The 17,694-nt window shown below is 39.3% G+C and overlaps 1 protein-coding gene and 1 long non-coding RNA gene across 2 annotated transcripts; both read right to left on the bottom strand.

The window, feature by feature from the left end:
* Positions 1 to 11,471: 11,471 nt before the first annotated feature.
* Positions 11,472 to 12,613, bottom strand: LOC116108059. Its single transcript, XM_031394336.1, has 4 exons — positions 12,566 to 12,613; positions 12,000 to 12,093; positions 11,755 to 11,916; positions 11,472 to 11,677 (listed from the first exon to the last, which is right to left on the bottom strand). The coding sequence occupies exons 1-4, from the start codon at positions 12,611 to 12,613 to the stop codon at positions 11,472 to 11,474; spliced, it is 510 nt and encodes a 169-aa protein (XP_031250196.1).
* Positions 12,614 to 13,864: 1,251 nt separating this feature from the next.
* On the bottom strand, positions 13,865 to 17,694 carry LOC116108055. The gene is made up of 4 exons (XR_004124583.1): positions 17,539 to 17,694; positions 16,368 to 16,405; positions 15,095 to 15,185; positions 13,865 to 14,420 (listed from the first exon to the last, which is right to left on the bottom strand). It is a non-coding gene; the product is annotated as an uncharacterized LOC116108055 (long non-coding RNA).

Here is a 17,694-nt window from a genome sequence, read left to right as displayed (position 1 = left end):
TTCAAAAAACAATCACAATCCATCTCTGTCAACAATTTCCTTTTGAAACAACATCAAACAAACTCTGATTTCGCCAAAAAATCGCAAACCCCATGGGAAGTGGCGCAAGCGAACGGTGTGCAACCAGGGTCGGGGATGATAAAGGTTTTGGACGGCAGATGCCAACGAAGCAAAAGGTGGTCTCGGTGGTGGTTTTAGATGTTGGGATCAATCAGAATTTTGTTGGAAATGCTTGACGTTCGTGCAAAATCCCCAAAAGAGTGCAGATGATTAAGGAGTGATTGTGGGTGGGGGTGAGAGGGGATTTGGTGGGGGGAATGTCGGTGAGTTGAATGGTGATAACGATGTTGATTTCCGGTGCTAGAATGGGCCGAAATTTGGACTGAGTGTGCGAAACTTTGATTTGCAGTAGCCGGTGATTGAGGGTTGATTTTTGGTAAGGGTATTTTTATCTTCACAATAAATATCACTATATTTAACGAAAATTATTAACGAACATATTGTTGGGGTAATAAAGTTGTATTTTGAAACTTTTTTGATAGAAAAGTGTCATTAGACTTTTTTTGGGTGGTAAAAAGTGGTTTACTCCATTTTATATTTATTTAAGAAGAATTCTATTGCAGCAGAAAATGATAATTGTGAATCAATTCATTAATCTTTACCAGAAACAATGCAATCATATAAGATAAATGGTTACATCATTGAAAGATGTTGAGGATTAAAGGAGGACTTGGAAGGTTCAAAAAGCATAATTAATAAAATTATGAGTACCCAAAACAAAACGACAAGCCAATTAAAATTAGAATTAATAAGATGATTGAAATATTAAATTAGAAGAAATGGTTATGTTGATTACACTGGAGCTGGGCCAACTCTTGGAATAGTAGTTGTTGAGTGGAAGGTGTTTGATGATAGCAACTGCGTGCACCGTCCAACGTAACCTTTAGAGAAGAATCTCACTTCACGCGCACATATATATATATATATATATATATATAGACAACCAAACATAAAGCTATTCATGTTGGTCATCAAACACCTAGATGGGTTACATACATTTTTTCTTTACCTTCTTCGGTAAACAACTAAGAAAACCCACCATCCCCTATTCTCCTTCTCTTTTTGTATTTTCTCATCTCCTATTCCATAAAGTTACTTATACTAAATTAATATAACATGTTTGGTTAGACTTATTTATTGACCAAAAGTGCTTATTTAATTTAAAGTTATAAATATTTTTTTAGGTTTTTTGATTGTATTTCAAAAGTACTTATACAATTTTAAATAAGTTATTTTATGGTTTATGAGAAAAATTCAAATTTTGAACTTTTCCCGTGAGCTCTTTTTGAGCTTAATAAAATTATTGAAATTTAAAACATATTTCTATTCAATTTTATAAACTTCTTTTGATATATTCTTATATATTAAAACAATTTTTGATAAATTAATATTAAAAAGTCATTTTACATTTTTCTAATCAAACAACTAACAATTTTTTTTTTTCATAAAAACCCTATTCTAATAAGTTCTTCTTCCATAAACTCTTTTTTTTTTATAAACTTTACTCCAAAAAATCGTACCAAACAAAAGCTCTTAGAGAACCTTTTTGGACATGTGCTAAGTAATGGGCTAGTCTTGGACCTGTTATGTGACACTTTGAGCAGGCCACCCAAGATAGACCTGGGCTGTCAATGGCAGATAGTTTTCACTTTTCACCCACACAGAGAGAGTACGTCTAAGTAGTGACGTCTAACATTTGCAATTACAGTCATGAGAAATGATTGTACAATAATGGTGGCATTTGTGTAATCAACGAATCATAATTAATCGAACAAAAATAGGGTAACAAATGTTTCTCACCACTTTTTCTTATAAATGTTTATAATTGGTCAGTTCGCGTTTAGTAGAAAAGACATATTATTAGACAAACGTGACCAATTACAAGCTAACTAATTATGAACTGATACGTCACATTTGTGAAAGAAAGTTAATAAGAAATGTTTGTAAATGTAGTATTATTGTAATTAATTAGTGTAACCCAACATATTACCAACATTAATCATTGTGTGATGCTGTAGACCAACCACATTAAATAAATATTTCCCCAAAACTTTACTCTTAAATCATTATCTCTATTTTCAATAAGCATCTTTGGAGTCAATTTAATTTATGAGAGGTCAACTATACTTATAATATTGTACTTTTAATTTTAGAGCACATTAATTGTAGACAAAGACTTGTAAATATTCAACATAAAAAAGAATATAATATTATTGTAACAAATAAACCATTTAATTTACAAGGTTAATTTAATTTACTCTTAAAAGATTACAAAACCTGAACATCTTTTGGAAAGTATTAAATATTCTCTGAAATACCAAAAACCCAATTTTAAATATAAAAAATAACCCTTAAAAAAAATCTCAAACACTTACAAATATTAAGAAACCCTTCAGCAAAATTATATAATAGTTTCCAAAAATTATTGGGCTCCGTTTGGTTCAAAATTTGGGGGTTTTGAGAAAAGTTTTTTGAAAAAAGTTAAAAAAAAAGTTGAATTGGGCGGGTATTACGATGTAGGATTTATAAATTAATAAAATACCCTATATATTTGTTTTTTTACAAAATACCCCCTATAATAAAACATTAAAAGTTAACAAAAATATCCTTAACTCACCCTCAAACACCCCCAGTCGGCCACCACCACCGGACGTGGCCGGAGTCACCTTATGGGCGCATGACCGGCTGGATCTTGCCAGTCATGCGCAGATATGGCATTTTCCGGCTAAATCCACGGTGGATCTGGCCGGCAAAGGCCAGATCTACGGCCAGATCTGGCCGTCAACCGCCAGATCTGGCCGTATTTGCTCTCAACGACGGCCAACAAACGGTCGTCGTTGATGTTGATGGTCAACGACGACCGTTTGTTGGCCGTCGTGACCGACTGTTACGGCCAAAGATCTGGCCGTCAACGGCCAGATCCACCGTGGATCTGGTCGGAAAAGGCTAGATCGGCGCACTACCGGCCAGATTCAGCCGGTAGTGCGCCATCCTACCAGATTCCGACCATTTTCCGGCGGTGGTGGCCGGAATCTGGTAAATGTGGATTATTGGGGTGTTTTTGTAATTTTAAAAAAAATATTTAGTGGTATTTAATTAAATTAACAAATTTAAAGGGTTTAAAAAAAATTGAATAATATTGAAAATAGTATTCCCAAAAATGAGAGTTTTTGGGTATTTTACTGTTTAACTTTTTTTGGAATACTATGAGTAGTATTCCCAATCTTGAACCAAACGAAGCCCAAACATTTGAGATTTAGCTATATTTCGGGAAACATATAAAATTAACTTTAATTAATTTAAAGGTAAGACTTTTAATCAAATAATTTTCTGTTACATTTTATGAATATCCATTGAGGAAATAAGGTTATATATAATTGGAAGTAAATAGAAACATATTTCAATAATAAACAATCAAATCCTAATTAATTTAGTATTAACGGTCAAAGACAGCATAAGTTAGGAAATTTTTTTTTTTAACAAATCACCTCCTGATAAATTATATAAACCTCCTTATATAAATATCTATTTAGCCCAAATATAAAGTAAATTAGAAGGCTAAATTAAAATTTCCCAGGCCCTAACAAAACTCATGGGCCTAGGTGAATTCCCAGACATGAGTAGGAGAATTCTCAGACTTTTAGATGTTATCACGTCGCGCAATGACGGAAGATATATGGTTCTCGTCAGTGCAACAGGTGAATGTCAGGCTTGCGAGTGGCTAGAAATCGTTCACTTGTCCAAGCTCTACGCAATTTAAGAATATCTCTCATGCAGACAACCAATGGGAAACGAGTTAGGAATTGTACCCCACTTGCCGGATTGCAGGCTCATGATTATTACATTGAATCCTCCCACTATAAATAAATGGCTCGTCTCTCATTTACGGGATTGACTTATCTTTAATCTTAAACATCATACACCCCTTCTCTCTCTCTCTCTCTAGATTGTAACTCAGCTCGCTACATGCGACCTAACTGTAACCACCTATTAATACAACTACAGTGGACGTAGGAATTGCTTTTGAGCATCTCTTTAAAAACTGCCTTTAATTTACTCTCTTGCTACATATTTCCATATCACGTGTAACTTCTAAGCTCGCTTAGCATTTTGCAAGTGTGAATCGTTGGTATCAAAATCAAGCATCAATAATTTGGTGCTAGAAGGAGGACTTGATTTAGTATCTGCTCTTCATCAGAAACCTTTAACCAATCGGTCATACCCATCAGCAAATGGTTCGCGGTTTTGAAACTGAGCGAACCGACATTGACAATGAGGAAATCCCCTAGGTACAGGATGACACTTCTCCCGAAGTGTCGCCAATCCAACAAACTATCATGGCGGATATTCCTTTAAGGTCATGGCTCAACCTAGTTGTGATGAGTTACCTGGAGAGATTCAATAATACTCTCCAAACGGTTAGCCAAAGGCTAGACCGTTGGGATCGGGTCGTGCCACCATAGTCTAATGAAGCGGTGCCAACGCCAAAGACGCCTATAGGTCACGCGAAAACACGAAAAAGGGCAAAAGCCTGTACCACACGCACTACAGTGCGCAAAAGTAAGGGAAAACAAGTGGCGAGCAGTGAATGGAATAGCTCCGCGGGATCAGCGAACATCAGTCGTGCACCGGGTAGAATACCTGTGGCATTGCGACTTGGTGACATGTCGCAGCATGAGCCATCCCACGCCATGTTGCATGGGCCCTGAAGGCAGGCAGATTCCTAATATCGTCGAAATGATGACCTTGACCGTCATCATGCAGGAAACCCCCATCGTCAGCAGGTCGGATTGGACCACTGCAGAGATCAGGAAAACTCCCTGAGCCATTTAATGGCTTCACATGGCCCCAGCCAGTGTGTGTCAAGGTTCGTCGGAGCTTCTGACCGAGTTAAGGAAGAGCCCGATTTACGGTCTTTCCTTTACCGCAATCGTGAGGGTCGAACCCACATTGCGGAAAGTGATCCCCAAGCAACTCTGCTACCTCAGATTAAGGAACTACAACGAGTTATGGATCAACTTAAGGCTCAGTAGAATGAGTGTGGGAAGGTCGTAGAGGCGTCTCCCTTTTCTCTAACAGTTTTAACTGCTCCTTTCCCATCGAGATTCAGAATGCTCGACATACAAACATTTGATGGGAATTCAAATCCATAAGATCACCTTTCCGAGTTCAAAGACCCCATGGAACTCCACTAAGTCTCAAACTTGCCCAAATGTCACTGCTTAGCAGTAACCCTAACTGCCCATGCCAAGCGCTGGTTCAAATCGCTTCTTGTATGATCAATCAGCTCGTGGCAATAAATGAGCTCATCGTTATTGAGACACTTCCAAGCGAACAGGAAGTTCTCGATACCGTTGAGCTACATGAGCAACATACGACAAGAGAGGGATGAATCCCTCTAGTCTTACATAGACAGATTCCACAGGGAATTCCATAAAGTGGCTCATACTCCCGAGGAGTCCGTTCAGACTCTCATTGTTGTGGGGGTTCACCCGCAGACTAACTTGTGCAAGGAACTGCAATCAGAGGATGATGTTTCCCTCACTCGCTTTTACAACCTCACTGAGAAATATCTCCGAATCGAAAATTCTGTGGTCGCTTTTAACTGTCGTGACCCCGGTCCCTCCACCAGTGCTCCTGACCGGGGGGAGTATAGTAGAAAGGCTAATCGTAGATGGGCTAATGACGATCAACGAAAAGGAATGAAGCAGCGATTTGAGCCTAAAAAATCTTATGCCCTAATTCTTCGTTGCAATCGCAACAAAAGTTAATACACTCATTTGAATACCTCAGTGTCGGTTATTCTGGATAAGTCAGAGGAGGTTAGCCTGCTCGAAGAGCTAGAGCCCATGAAGAATCCCCTCTCAGCCAAAAACAGCAAAAAATACTACCACTATCATCGGGATAATATGCATCACACTAATGAGTTTTGGGCTCTCAAGCAAGTAATCGAAGACCTCATCAAGTAAGGGCACTTCAAAGAGTATGTCGATGGTCCGACTTCCGTTCGAAAAAAGGATCAAGAGGAATAAGGGAAGAAGTGCCCTTGCTTGTGTAGGGATCATCTTTGGAGGACCGCACCACGCGAGAAATTCTCAAGGTGCCTAGGAAAGGTATGCTCGGGAAGCTCGTCATGACCTCGTGAGTGTAATGAGCACGGCGCCGCGACTCGCTAAGGTTCGCAAGGAGGAGATCACTTTCTCTAAGAAAGACGCAGTGCGATTGCATCACCCCCAAGAGGATACACTGTCATCATGCCTAAAATAGGTCGGTGAGAAGTCCATAGAATGTTGGTGGACAATAAAAGCACTATGAATATGCTGTTTCAACAAGTTTTCGAGAAAATGCAATTGGACGAGGCAGACTTGAAGCCTGCCTCTATCCCCCACTATGGTTTTACTAGGGATCATTTGATTCCTAGGGGAACGATCTCACTCCCAATCACGTTGGGTGAAACCAACGAAATGACCAAAATGACGGAGTTTTTGATAGTGGATTGTTAGTCTGCCTTCAATGGCATTCTGGGACGACTTCTACTGGGAAATTTCAAGCCAGTCACCTCCATCTACTATCTGAAAATGAAGTTCCCCACCTTGACGAGGATTAGGGAAGTAAAATTATCTCAACGCGAATCTCGCGACTGCTAAATAAGAGCAGTGCATATGACATGCAAGGGAAAGGGAAGGCCAATAGGCATCCCCGAGCAGGCTATGGCAATTAGCAGGATCGAGTCACAGCCCAGGCCAGGCCAGCCCAGCCCAGCCCAGCCCAGCCCAGCCCAGTAGGGGACAACATGGATCCTCGCATTCAAGAGTGCCCTCACAGTGGGCTAGTTAAGGACCTATCTAAGGTGTCAGTCGATCAAAATGAGCCGACCCGAGTGTTAAGAATTGGGAGTAATCTCAACCCCTAGCTCGCTAAAAGCCTAACAAGCTTTCTTAAAGAGAATGTCGATGTTTTTGCATGGACTCATACTGACATGATCGGGATCAACCCGAATGTCATATGTCATGCACTCAACATTGATAGTGCAGTCAAGCCGGTTCACCATAAGAGAAGAGTCATGGACTCTAAACACTATGCTGCCTTGAAAACTGAGGTAGATAAGCTCCTTTTGAACGGGTCCATTAGAGAAGAGCTTTACTCGAGCTAGGTTGCCAATCCGGTCTTGGTAAAGAAGTCCAATGACAAGTGGCGAACCTGTGTCAACTTTACTAACCTCAACAAAGCTTGTCCGAAAAAGAGTTTTCCCTTGCCAAGGATCGACCAGCTCATTGATGCCACTTCCGAGCATGAGTTGCTGAGCTTTATGGACGCCTATTCGAGATATATTTAGATCTTGATGTACGCATCGAACGAAGAACATACCTCGTTCGTTACAGATTGGGGACTGTATTGTTACAAGGCATGCCCTTCGACCTAAAAAATATTAGGGCAACTTATCAGCGGCTGGTTAACCGTATGTTTTTCGAGCAGATCTAAAAGTCGATGGAAGTTTATGTTGATGACATACTGTCAAGTCGCATGTCGCTTCAGATCACATAGCGCATATCGCTGAGATGTTTGACGTACTCCGAAGATACAAAATGAAGCTCAATCCTCTTAAATGCTCATTCGGAGTATCCTTAGGAAAGTTTTTGGGGTATATGGTTAATCAGAAGAGAATCGAAATCAACCCCGAGAAGATCTAGACTCTCCTTAATATGAAAAGCCTGATCAATCGAAAACAGGTTCAAAGCCTAAATGGGAGAATAACGGCTCTCGGTCGCTTCATATCAAGAGCAACAAACCATTGCTTGCCATTTTTTAATATACTTAAGGCCAACAAGAAGTTCAAGTGGACTCTAGAGTGCGAGCAAGCTTTTCATAGCATAAAAGAACACCTTGGAAAGCCACATCTCATGTCCAAGCCTCTTCCCAAGGAAATTCTACTCTTGTACCTGTCTGTCTGTCAGCACGTAGTCAGCTCAGCTCTCATTCAGGAAGAGGGTAAAGTTCAATGACCAGTGTATTACGCGAGCAAGCGACTGTTGGATGCCAAAATGCGGTATCCAAAAATAGAGCGATTAGCTTATGCCCTACTGATCACCTCCAGGAAGCTCCGGCCCATTTCCATGCCCATACAATCCATGTTCTGACCAACTACCCGCTCATGCAAGTTCTTCAATAGTCGAAAGCTTCGTGTAAGTTACTCAAATGGGCAACAAAACTGAGTCAGTTTGATCTGCATTACAGACCGAAAACAGCCATCAAAGGGCAGGCTATTGCTGATTTCATTTCGGAATTCTCGTACTAGCCAAATCGGGAATCCGAGCAACAAGCCAGCGAAGTCATCCAAGAAACCGTTCAAAACTTATCAACTTGGAGTCTCTATGTTGATGGTTCCTCAAACAGGAAAAGAGTCGGGGCAGGTCTTCTCCTCCTCAGTCATAAAGGGACTCGCATCCATGGAATTCTTCGATTTGGGTTCCAAGCTACGAACGACGAGGTCGAATATGAAGCGTTGCTCGCTGGTTTGTGATTAGCGAAAGAAATAGGATTAAGCGCAATCAGTATTCACAATGATTCCTAGCTGGTTGTTAATAAGATCTTGGGAGAATATCAAGCCAAGAAAGAGAACATGATTAGCTATTTGAAGAAAGCTAAAGTCGCACTCGAGCCTTTCAAGCACTTCATGATCAAACAAATTCAGAGAGACAATAACTCTATCGTGGACGCCTTGGCAAGAATAACCTCGTCGCTAGACTCAGATGTGTCGGAAAGTATTCTAGTCTGGTACATAGAGATTCCTAGTATCAGCTCACCCGAGCAGACCATAGCTACAGTTGAGTCAATTTCCTGAATGACTCCAATCATTCAGTATCTCCGAGATGGGACTTTGCCCAGTGACAAAACTAAGGCAAAATCTTTCGCACCAGAGTTGCTAGTTACACGCTCATCGGAGATCAGTTATACAAGCAAGAGTTTAACGGCCCTCTCCTCTGATGTGTAATCAATGAAGAAGCAGAGTATATTATGAGAAAGATACATTAAGGGATTTGCGGTAATCACACTGCTGCACGATCCCTCGCCAATAAAATTGTCCACAATGGTACTATTGGCCTCTACTTCAGGAAGACACTTTCAATTTTGTGAAAAAATGTGACAAGTGTCAATAGTTCACGAACATCCCGCGAGCTTTTTCCCACCAACTGACAATAATGACCAACCTTTGGTCATTCTCTATGTAGGGAATTGATCTTATTGGGCCCATGCCAGCCAAAAAAGAAGGCCTCAAGTATGTTATGGTTGCGGTAGATTACTTCACCAAATGGGCTGTGACTGAGGCTGAGGCTGAGCCCTTGGCCGCGATCACTACCAAGAAGCTCAAAGACTTCGTCTTCAAGAATATAGTGTGTCGCTACGAAATTCCTTATACACTCATCTCTGATAATAGGAAACAGTTCGACAATGAGGAATTCAAGTAATTTTGCGATGAGCTGGAGATCCATAAAAAGTTTGCCTCAGTCGCAAGACCGCAAGCTAATGGTCAGGTTGAAGCTGTCAACAAAAACATCAAACACACTCTAAAGACCAAGCTTGGTGCTGCCAAGGGTAATTAGGTCGATGACCTCCCAAAAGTTATATGAGCATATAGAATAACTCTGAGAACCTCTACTTCAAAAACACCCTTCTTGTTAGCATATGACTGCAAGGCTATAGTCCCAGTGGAAGTAGGGACTGGTTCGTTCTGAAGAGACCTATTGAATGAAACAGACAATGAAGCACTTCTACATGCAAGTATGGACCTAGTTGAAGAACACCACAACAAGACTCGATTAAGGATAGCATCCTACCAACAGCATGCGAAAAGGTTATTCGACTTTAAGGTCAGAAGAAGAGACTTTAGGTCGACAACCTGGTTCTGAAAGAAGTCCTTCTTGGTATAAAGGGACCAAATGCAGGGGTACTGAGACCTAATTGGGAAGGTTCATACCACATTGCCAAGGTAATACGACTAGGAACGTATCACCTCAAGAGGCTTAATGGTTCCGGAGTACCGCGAGCTTGGAATGCTGAGCATCTTCGCCCTATTACCAGTAATTCAGAACTCGCTCTCAATTTTCCATTCCGTTTACTTGTAAAGTTTTCCTTTTAACCTTTATGAATAAGATTGTTCTTCTTTGTCTTGAACAAATATGTCGTGTATGATCTTGTTCGTTACGATGTTTTACAAGTTTCTTGTTTGGATATGTAACATTAGTCTTGTGTAGTACTCAAATTATAGAAGTGCTATCACAAATGGCTAAAAATACTTCTTTTATATATATGTGATTCGAGTAAGTATAGTGGGCAACCAAAAAAGAGATAAGTAATAAAAAGAAAAGAGTAAAAAAACAAGCTGTGTAGAAGCAGAAGAAGCGATCACTGATCTCCACCTCCAGGCTCTATGGACACGACCTTTGTATCCCCCGGTTGGTCGCCAACCATCCAATCAGCTGTTGGGTCCTTAGGGACGTAGGCCTTAGACTGGTCATCCTCCAAAGAAGACTCTTGTCCCTCTTCCTTCTCGGCATCATTAGCTTGGGCCATGGAAGCAAAGATGTCTTGATATTCATTCAGGAGGTCGGAGAGGTCCATCCCTAAATTCCTTGGTCGTAAGCTATAGATGACCTGTATTGCCTAATCAGCAGCCTTCCTCTCGAGTTCAAGATTTTGCCGCTTCATCTGATAAATTAATGAAGCGACCTGCCCTTGGGACAACTCGAGGTCCATTTCCAGAGCTCTCTTCCACTTCTCAGAATTTTCCTACAGTTGAGCTCTCTCTTCTTTCGCCTTCATGGCTCGCTCAGAGTTTACCTTCAGCTCCTACTCTATCTCGCCACACTTTTTGGTGAGTTTGGCCACTGTCCTTTGGAGCTTTTTGTTCTCCTCACCTCTCTTCTCGAGCTCAGCCTTTTGGAATTTCATTGTGCGAATGGCATAATTTCTCTCTATCAGGTACTGATTCACTTGGACGTGAAATGTTTTTGCCTCCGCGTCCAGAGCCGCGAAGTCTTATTTCAGCTTGGCATTCTCTTCCCTCAGCTTGTGGAGCCCTCCAGCAGAGTCCATATTGATCTTTTGTTGGGTCATATGCAAGGTGAGCAAGAACTGCATGAGAAAAGAAACAAGAGTTAACCTCCGTTTTCCCAAAAATCATAAAAGGTAAGAAAATCAATTGATATTGGGAAGTCCTCGACATGAACGAGCTGTTTTACCCGGCTTTGTAACTAAAGCGTTGTATACACCACCGGTTGCATGTGTTGTGGGAGTTGCCCCATGGAATCCAGCATAGACTTGTCTGCCCCTGGAGGAATTGGCATCTCGTTGACCCGTTGTTTGCCCGCTCTCCTTCAGGCAAGCTCTTGTGGATGCCAAGCCTGGTAAGACTACGATCCCCTCAGCTGCACCCCTAAGTCCTTTGGCTCGGACTGCGATTCCTTATATCGCTCTATGGGTGTTCGCGGGCCAATTTGTATCCTTCCTGTGGGGATATCACCAAGGATCGCCTCGACTGAGCTAGCCGAGGCGACCCGGGGAAATACGAACCCCCTGGTCCTTGTTTTCGGCCTTGGAACCTTGTATGGCATGGTTGCTATGCGCCATGAAAGCATGTTAGTGAAAAGGTCACTACAGACAGAAGAATGAGGTTCTAAGTGTGAGGATACTTACGGACTAAAGGTTCCACAGATGCTTTAGGATTGAAAAAACCAAACTTTCTTAGGTTGGCAGTAGTCACGAGCAATCTCACGTCGCGACTTTGCTCTGGTAGATTACCGAATGCCACGATTCGGTTGAAATCTGTCAGAGCCGTCAATCTGGTCGTCTTATTTCCTGCAATGAGACAAAAAAGTTCGTTAAAAACAAGAGCTGAAGAAATAGGAACAATTCGCAAATTGGAGGAAAAAAAAACCTACTCAGCTCCTTAAACTGGCAGACGCCATCATACTTGAAAAAGAAAAATTTGGTCTCATAAGCCCCGACGGTACTAGGATAACCAAATATTCCTCTCTCGATCGTAGATCATTTCGAAAGGCAAAAAGAGTCTTTATCCATGCTCTTCTTCAGATAGTAAGCACATGCAAGCTCCAGCGCTGTCAGCTCGCCAAGGCCATTTTTGTCACATGCGATATACATAGTAACAACTATCATATACGCATTAGGCGTCAATTGTTATGGCGTGACCTCGAAGTGGTCGAGGATTGATCTAATGAAGGGGTATCAACGCCCCACATTTAAAGATCACCTCCGAGATCACGACCATTCCCTCTGGGGGGATTCCGAGTTATATGTCATGTGCTAGTAGACACCCAAGGATTCGTGCCCTAAGTTCTCACTCTTTATGAAGAAAAAAGCCCTCCTCTCACCACTGTCCGAAAATACGCACCGTAAACGATTGCCAGACAGTTCATACCCACCGTTACCACAAAAGTCAAGCAATTAACAAAACAATAAAAGAAAGCAAAGAAGAAATCCTCCTTACCTCTTTGCTGCTAGGAATGAATTTCCTGTCATAACGGAGAGTGCACATCAACTAGAAGAATGGCAAACTGATTTCGTGAGAGTTTTGTTTTTTCTCTAAAAATATGAGTTCTGTGACAAAACTTGAAGCGAGCTCGAGGTTTTATAAGGGAAAAAAACGATGATTGGTTTCCCTAGGCAAGCAACGCTTGGGCGGGATACGTTTCTCACCATTGATTGCGATCATGTGTCGTTAATCCGCGAGAAAAAGTAACCTTTATGCTTTGTGAATGCCAATCTACGCTTCGTGAATGCTAATCGACGCTTCCCTCCATTGGAGCAACCAAGTGTCAACGTGGTTATCTCCATTATATTAAATGCACCCTCATCCACATTTAATGCTCTGAAAGAGAATGTCATTTCAGCATGACTTGCATTTAATGCACATGGCTGGTACTTATTGCACAATAGACACGTCTGTCAAAATAAAGATTATTTTATTGACTAGACTAGCTGTAAAGCGCAACGGATAACATTTAAAAAGGTCATTCGAGTAAAACACTCTTCGCCGTGTATCGGTTTCAAGACGATGTGATTCCTTGCTTTCGATAAAAATGTGCTAAGTATTCTCAGGTCGCGAGTTGCGGATGAGATTCAAAGTATGTCGGTATGGCACTGAGTAGGGTCTAACCCAGGTCGTTGAACCTGCAGGAGAAGACCACCTCAGGTTGCTTATGCTATTCTTAGAGGTATATGTTGTGACCTCCTTGCGGCTCGATCAACTCTACCAAATGTCATTCGGAACAAGTCAAGTCGTGGCATAATCATGAAGTTCTCAAGATTCAATCCCTAAACCTTAAAAACTAGGGGGCTTTTGTTATGCCTAAAAAGTCAGGGCGGACGTGGACTCTCATCAGCAAGAGTCATTAAGAATTCAAAAAGGCTTTGTGTCATCTACATGTTGCCACATTGCGCAATGACGAAAGAGGTAAGGTGCCAAACATAATATATATCCTATCAAAATGCAGTGGAAAACAGAAAATTCCAGTATATGATAGCAGATACTAGTGATTTTGGATTCTAAAGTTGAATTGGTAGATAATAAATAACATTTCATGAAAACATGTTTAAAAACTTCAAGATGATTTTGGGTGCCACAAGCCAAACACATTACATAATGAGATATCATATTCAGTCAGGGTCCTCCAGCGTCTGCTGGCAAATTCTACTATGATGTTGGTTTTTAAATCAAGCAATGTTGGATAGAAATGATCTAAAAACATAAGATTGAAAGTAAAGCTGATAAACAAATCTCATAAATAAGGACTTGAGGGAGAAGACTCTATTTTACTATACCACACCTTCCCGTGGGAAGAAACTCTCCAAGAGCAAAAACCAAACCAAAGACCAGGACAACTACTCCTACTCCAATCTATTACATGTCAAAATGCAAAGTAGTGGTGTCAATAAAGCTAATAATATATTTGCATGTGTGTATGTGTGTTATAAGCATTCAGCTGGTACATGATTTATGCTATTTTTTTTTTTAGTAATGCTACAACCACCGAAGGTTATACACTGAAGTCATGCATCGAATGATGTGGCAAAATCCTGACCGTTGATTAATTTTAACTTAATATTAATATTAATAGACGGTTAGGATTTTGTCACATCATTCAGTGCATGAATTCGACGTATAGCCTTTGGTGGCTGTATCTTTTCCCTTTTTTTTTTTATTAGTTAACCATACCACAAAGTACAACATATTTACCTTGGTACCAAGTCCAATTGTTTTCTTTTCTGACTCAATTGGTGCATCATAGTCAATTGCTCCAAATTCTTTTTCTTTCTCTGCCTTTTTCTGCTCAACTGCTGACCTGAGCAGTGCACAGAACGAAAAGACCTCATTGAAAAAGGATTCAAATATGATGTATAAACAAGCAAAATCCATCCAATCAGAGTTATCAAATATTATTGCACTGATTAAAGTACAAAGAATAAACCACAAGAATATGATGTAAATAAACTTTTTGTGGGAAGTAAACTATACCGATATACAGTTTCCAAACTGAACATGATAAACCAACCAATAAGTAAAACTATTGTAAACAACTATGTCAAACGAATAAACATTAGAGATGGCTCAGATAGATTTCCTAAATGCAATGTCATTAATACTGGAGATGGTAAGAGGATAAAAAATGTTCACTATTGGCATGATAAGTAGCATGGCGATAGTGTATTAAAAGCTTTATTTCCAGGATTATTCCTTAATGCAGAAAAAAGGTGTAGTATGGTGAAGGATCACATGCACAGGTGCATCGCAAGTTTTACAGGGGTTCCTAAGTTAATAAGAGCTGTACAGGATCATACGAATTGGATCTTATAATATTTCAGAAACTTAGACTTTTTATGAAAAACATGAAATATTAGAGTTTCCGCTTTCCTAAATTCTCTAGTCTCCTTCAATATCTTAAAGTTTTTGTTTCTGTCCACCATTTTGAAGCCAATTCTAACAAGCATGCAAATGCAAAATGCAACAAAGTATCACCTTTTAATTGCTGCCAGCCGTTCCTCAAAGTCAACGTCCAAGGATTTGATGTTAGATTTTACATCAAACTGAAAACTTAAAAGAGGCGCCTCTACAAGGAAAATTTTCATGTTAACATAACAGAATCAACAGAGGAAATAGAAAATTTCCTAAAATCAAATAAAAAAATTGCAAGTAAAATATCAGAATTGTGAAGTTAATACAAAAAACAGCATGACATTAGTCCTCTAATCAATCGAAGAAAACTTCAAGAAGTGTACAGATGGCATACTTACTACTTCCTTTTCTACGCACTCTAGATGATGCAAGTTGTTCGTGCAAAAATTCAAACAAGTAAAAAACTGTTAACAGAAGAGGTCAACTCTCCCAACAGTCACAAAAGCAGATCGATTATGAGGAGGTTTCCCTTGAATTGGCCAGTAAGGGCACTCCAATGTTCAGGTCAAACAACGTATTAATCAAAATCAAAGTTTTATGGCAAGTGTTAGCAAAATGAAATATAAAGTAATTGTAAAAGGGTTTCAAAGGATCTCATCATACCTTCTTTGATGACATACTTGGGTATTTGTAAAGCTTTATTGGGGTAATGCAAGATACATTTCCTAAATTATTTAACCACTACCCCAGAGAAGATATATAAATACCTAGGTATGTCACTAAAAAATGTGTGATGAGATTCTAATGGAATCTTATATACTTTCTTATACATTTCATCTTCTAACTCTGGTTTTAAAGCTTCATTTTCCATCAATTTGCCATCTCACTTGATTGTCTTAGCACCCCTGTCATCAAGCAAACAGACACTCCTTATAACAGCTTTACTTTTGTGGTTGCGAGGAAAGCTGAGTTCTCTGTTGTTAGTGGTTTTTCCTAGTCAAATCTTTACACAAGCCTGACAATGCTAGAGTAATCCATCCCTTAAACATGTTTTTTCTCCACCAACCATGGACTTTCATTTTTGTCGTTTTTACTTAAAAAATACCTAATCTAAACAATAAAGATCCTATCTGAATTATTCCAAATCAACGAACAGACATGTGAAAATTATACAATCTATTATGTTCTTTGAGATTTGTGTAATGTAATTGTGTGAAAATCAAACAAAGGAATCATGCTATTGTGTAATTGTGTGAAAATCACAATGCTAGAGTAATCACAATGCTAAATTATACCAAATTACATATGGATACAATTGACAATATAGCAATAAATAAAATAAATAAACCCACTCACCATTAATTTAAAAAAGAATAACTAAAAAAGAACTACTCACGTGTAGGTAGAGGACCAGACTGTTTTGTTACTGATTTCCTGCACCATATGACATACAAAATTGCATTATAAATGATTTTGCAATGACCAAATAAATTGTTATCCTAACTAGCAAATAACTGTAGATATCCTAAGATGCATAACTCTTCCACAGAAATACATTTTATAAGCATGATACAAAGTACAAGAGACTTCAAAGTGATTGACCAAAGGAGCTTCTGGTACAAAAGAGGGCACAAGTCCCTCTGCAATTTTAGAAATTCATGGGCATAATCAGGAGACAAGAACACATTAGCACATCAAAGCTTGCATGTACACACAGACAAATCCACCCATGAACTCCCGTGAGCACATATAAAGACTAAAAAAATTCCTCAATTAGTTGAACTTATATTTTGCTTTTGCTTCGTTATGTAACTACTTGATGCACATCCAGTGGTCTCCTATCTTATTTATGAAGATAGAAACATCATTTGTCTTACCAATATAAATCTTTTTACATCTTAATCATATAACATCGCATCTAGCAGCGGTATCTACTTTCTAAAGAGCACTCAAAAAACAGTTAAAAGTACTTATTTTACCTCCTAGCTATTTGAGTCCAGCACTACAAAGTGCTTTCGTGAAAACACTTCAAAAGGACCCCAAATCTTTCCATCTCTATAGTAATTGATAATGTAAAGAGGTAAACCCATAATACCAGAAACTTATTAAACCATTTTATAAACCTCAAAAGAAAAACCTCACTATGCTAAAATCGCAATTAAGCATCACCAATCTCTACTAAAAAAAGGAACGACAAATTTAATCTCATTTATTCCCCAAATAACCATAAATAAAACTAAAATCAAATACAAAAAAATTTGTATAATTTTATTAATATCCCAAAAAGAGACAATAACAAAAAAACACCATCAAATTAAAGAACCTTTTTTGTTGTACCGCCCTACCCTTCTCCTCCCTTGAACTACTGGCTTTGTTCGCCCGATTAACAATTAAAAAAAAAAATTATATAATTTCAGTCCCATATTACAACATTGAATTTTACAGAAAAGATTTGGTTTGGCGTGTCCAAAGCTCTCAATTAATAACACATAACTATATACTAAAAAGAAAATTTAAAAAAATGATCAACAAATTCAACTGAAAACAAATAAAAGAAATGAAAGTACCTTGTCTTTTTTGGAACCAAAACCTCGAGATGGTTTCGAATCACAGCATTTCACACGAAATGTGAGAAACCCACTTGCTGCTGTCGCAGAAATTACGGTCATGCTGGCGAAATTTTATTTAAAATTTAAAAATGAAAATTCAGTAAATTACTAAAC

Source organism: Pistacia vera, unplaced genomic scaffold, assembly GCF_008641045.1.
Source record: "Pistacia vera cultivar Batoury unplaced genomic scaffold, PisVer_v2 Contig552, whole genome shotgun sequence".
Classification (NCBI taxonomy): Eukaryota; Viridiplantae; Streptophyta; class Magnoliopsida; order Sapindales; family Anacardiaceae; genus Pistacia; species Pistacia vera.
The sequence above is the reverse complement of the archived record's forward strand: the minus strand, read 5'-3'. Positions and strand labels throughout refer to the sequence as shown.

Bases quoted from the DNA above. Each gene is read 5' to 3' on its own strand.
- LOC116108059 (XM_031394336.1), bottom strand. From the start codon at position 12,613: ATGTGCACTCTCCGTTATGACAGGAAATTCATTCCTAGCAGCAAAGAG. The intron at 12,094-12,565 runs GTAAGGAGGATT...TCTACGATCGAG, and splicing joins TCATTCCTAGCAGCAAAGAG to AGAGGAATATTTGGTTATCC. The intron at 11,678-11,754 runs GTAAGTATCCTC...CATGGCGCATAG, and splicing joins ATCTGTGGAACCTTTAGTCC to CAACCATGCCATACAAGGTT.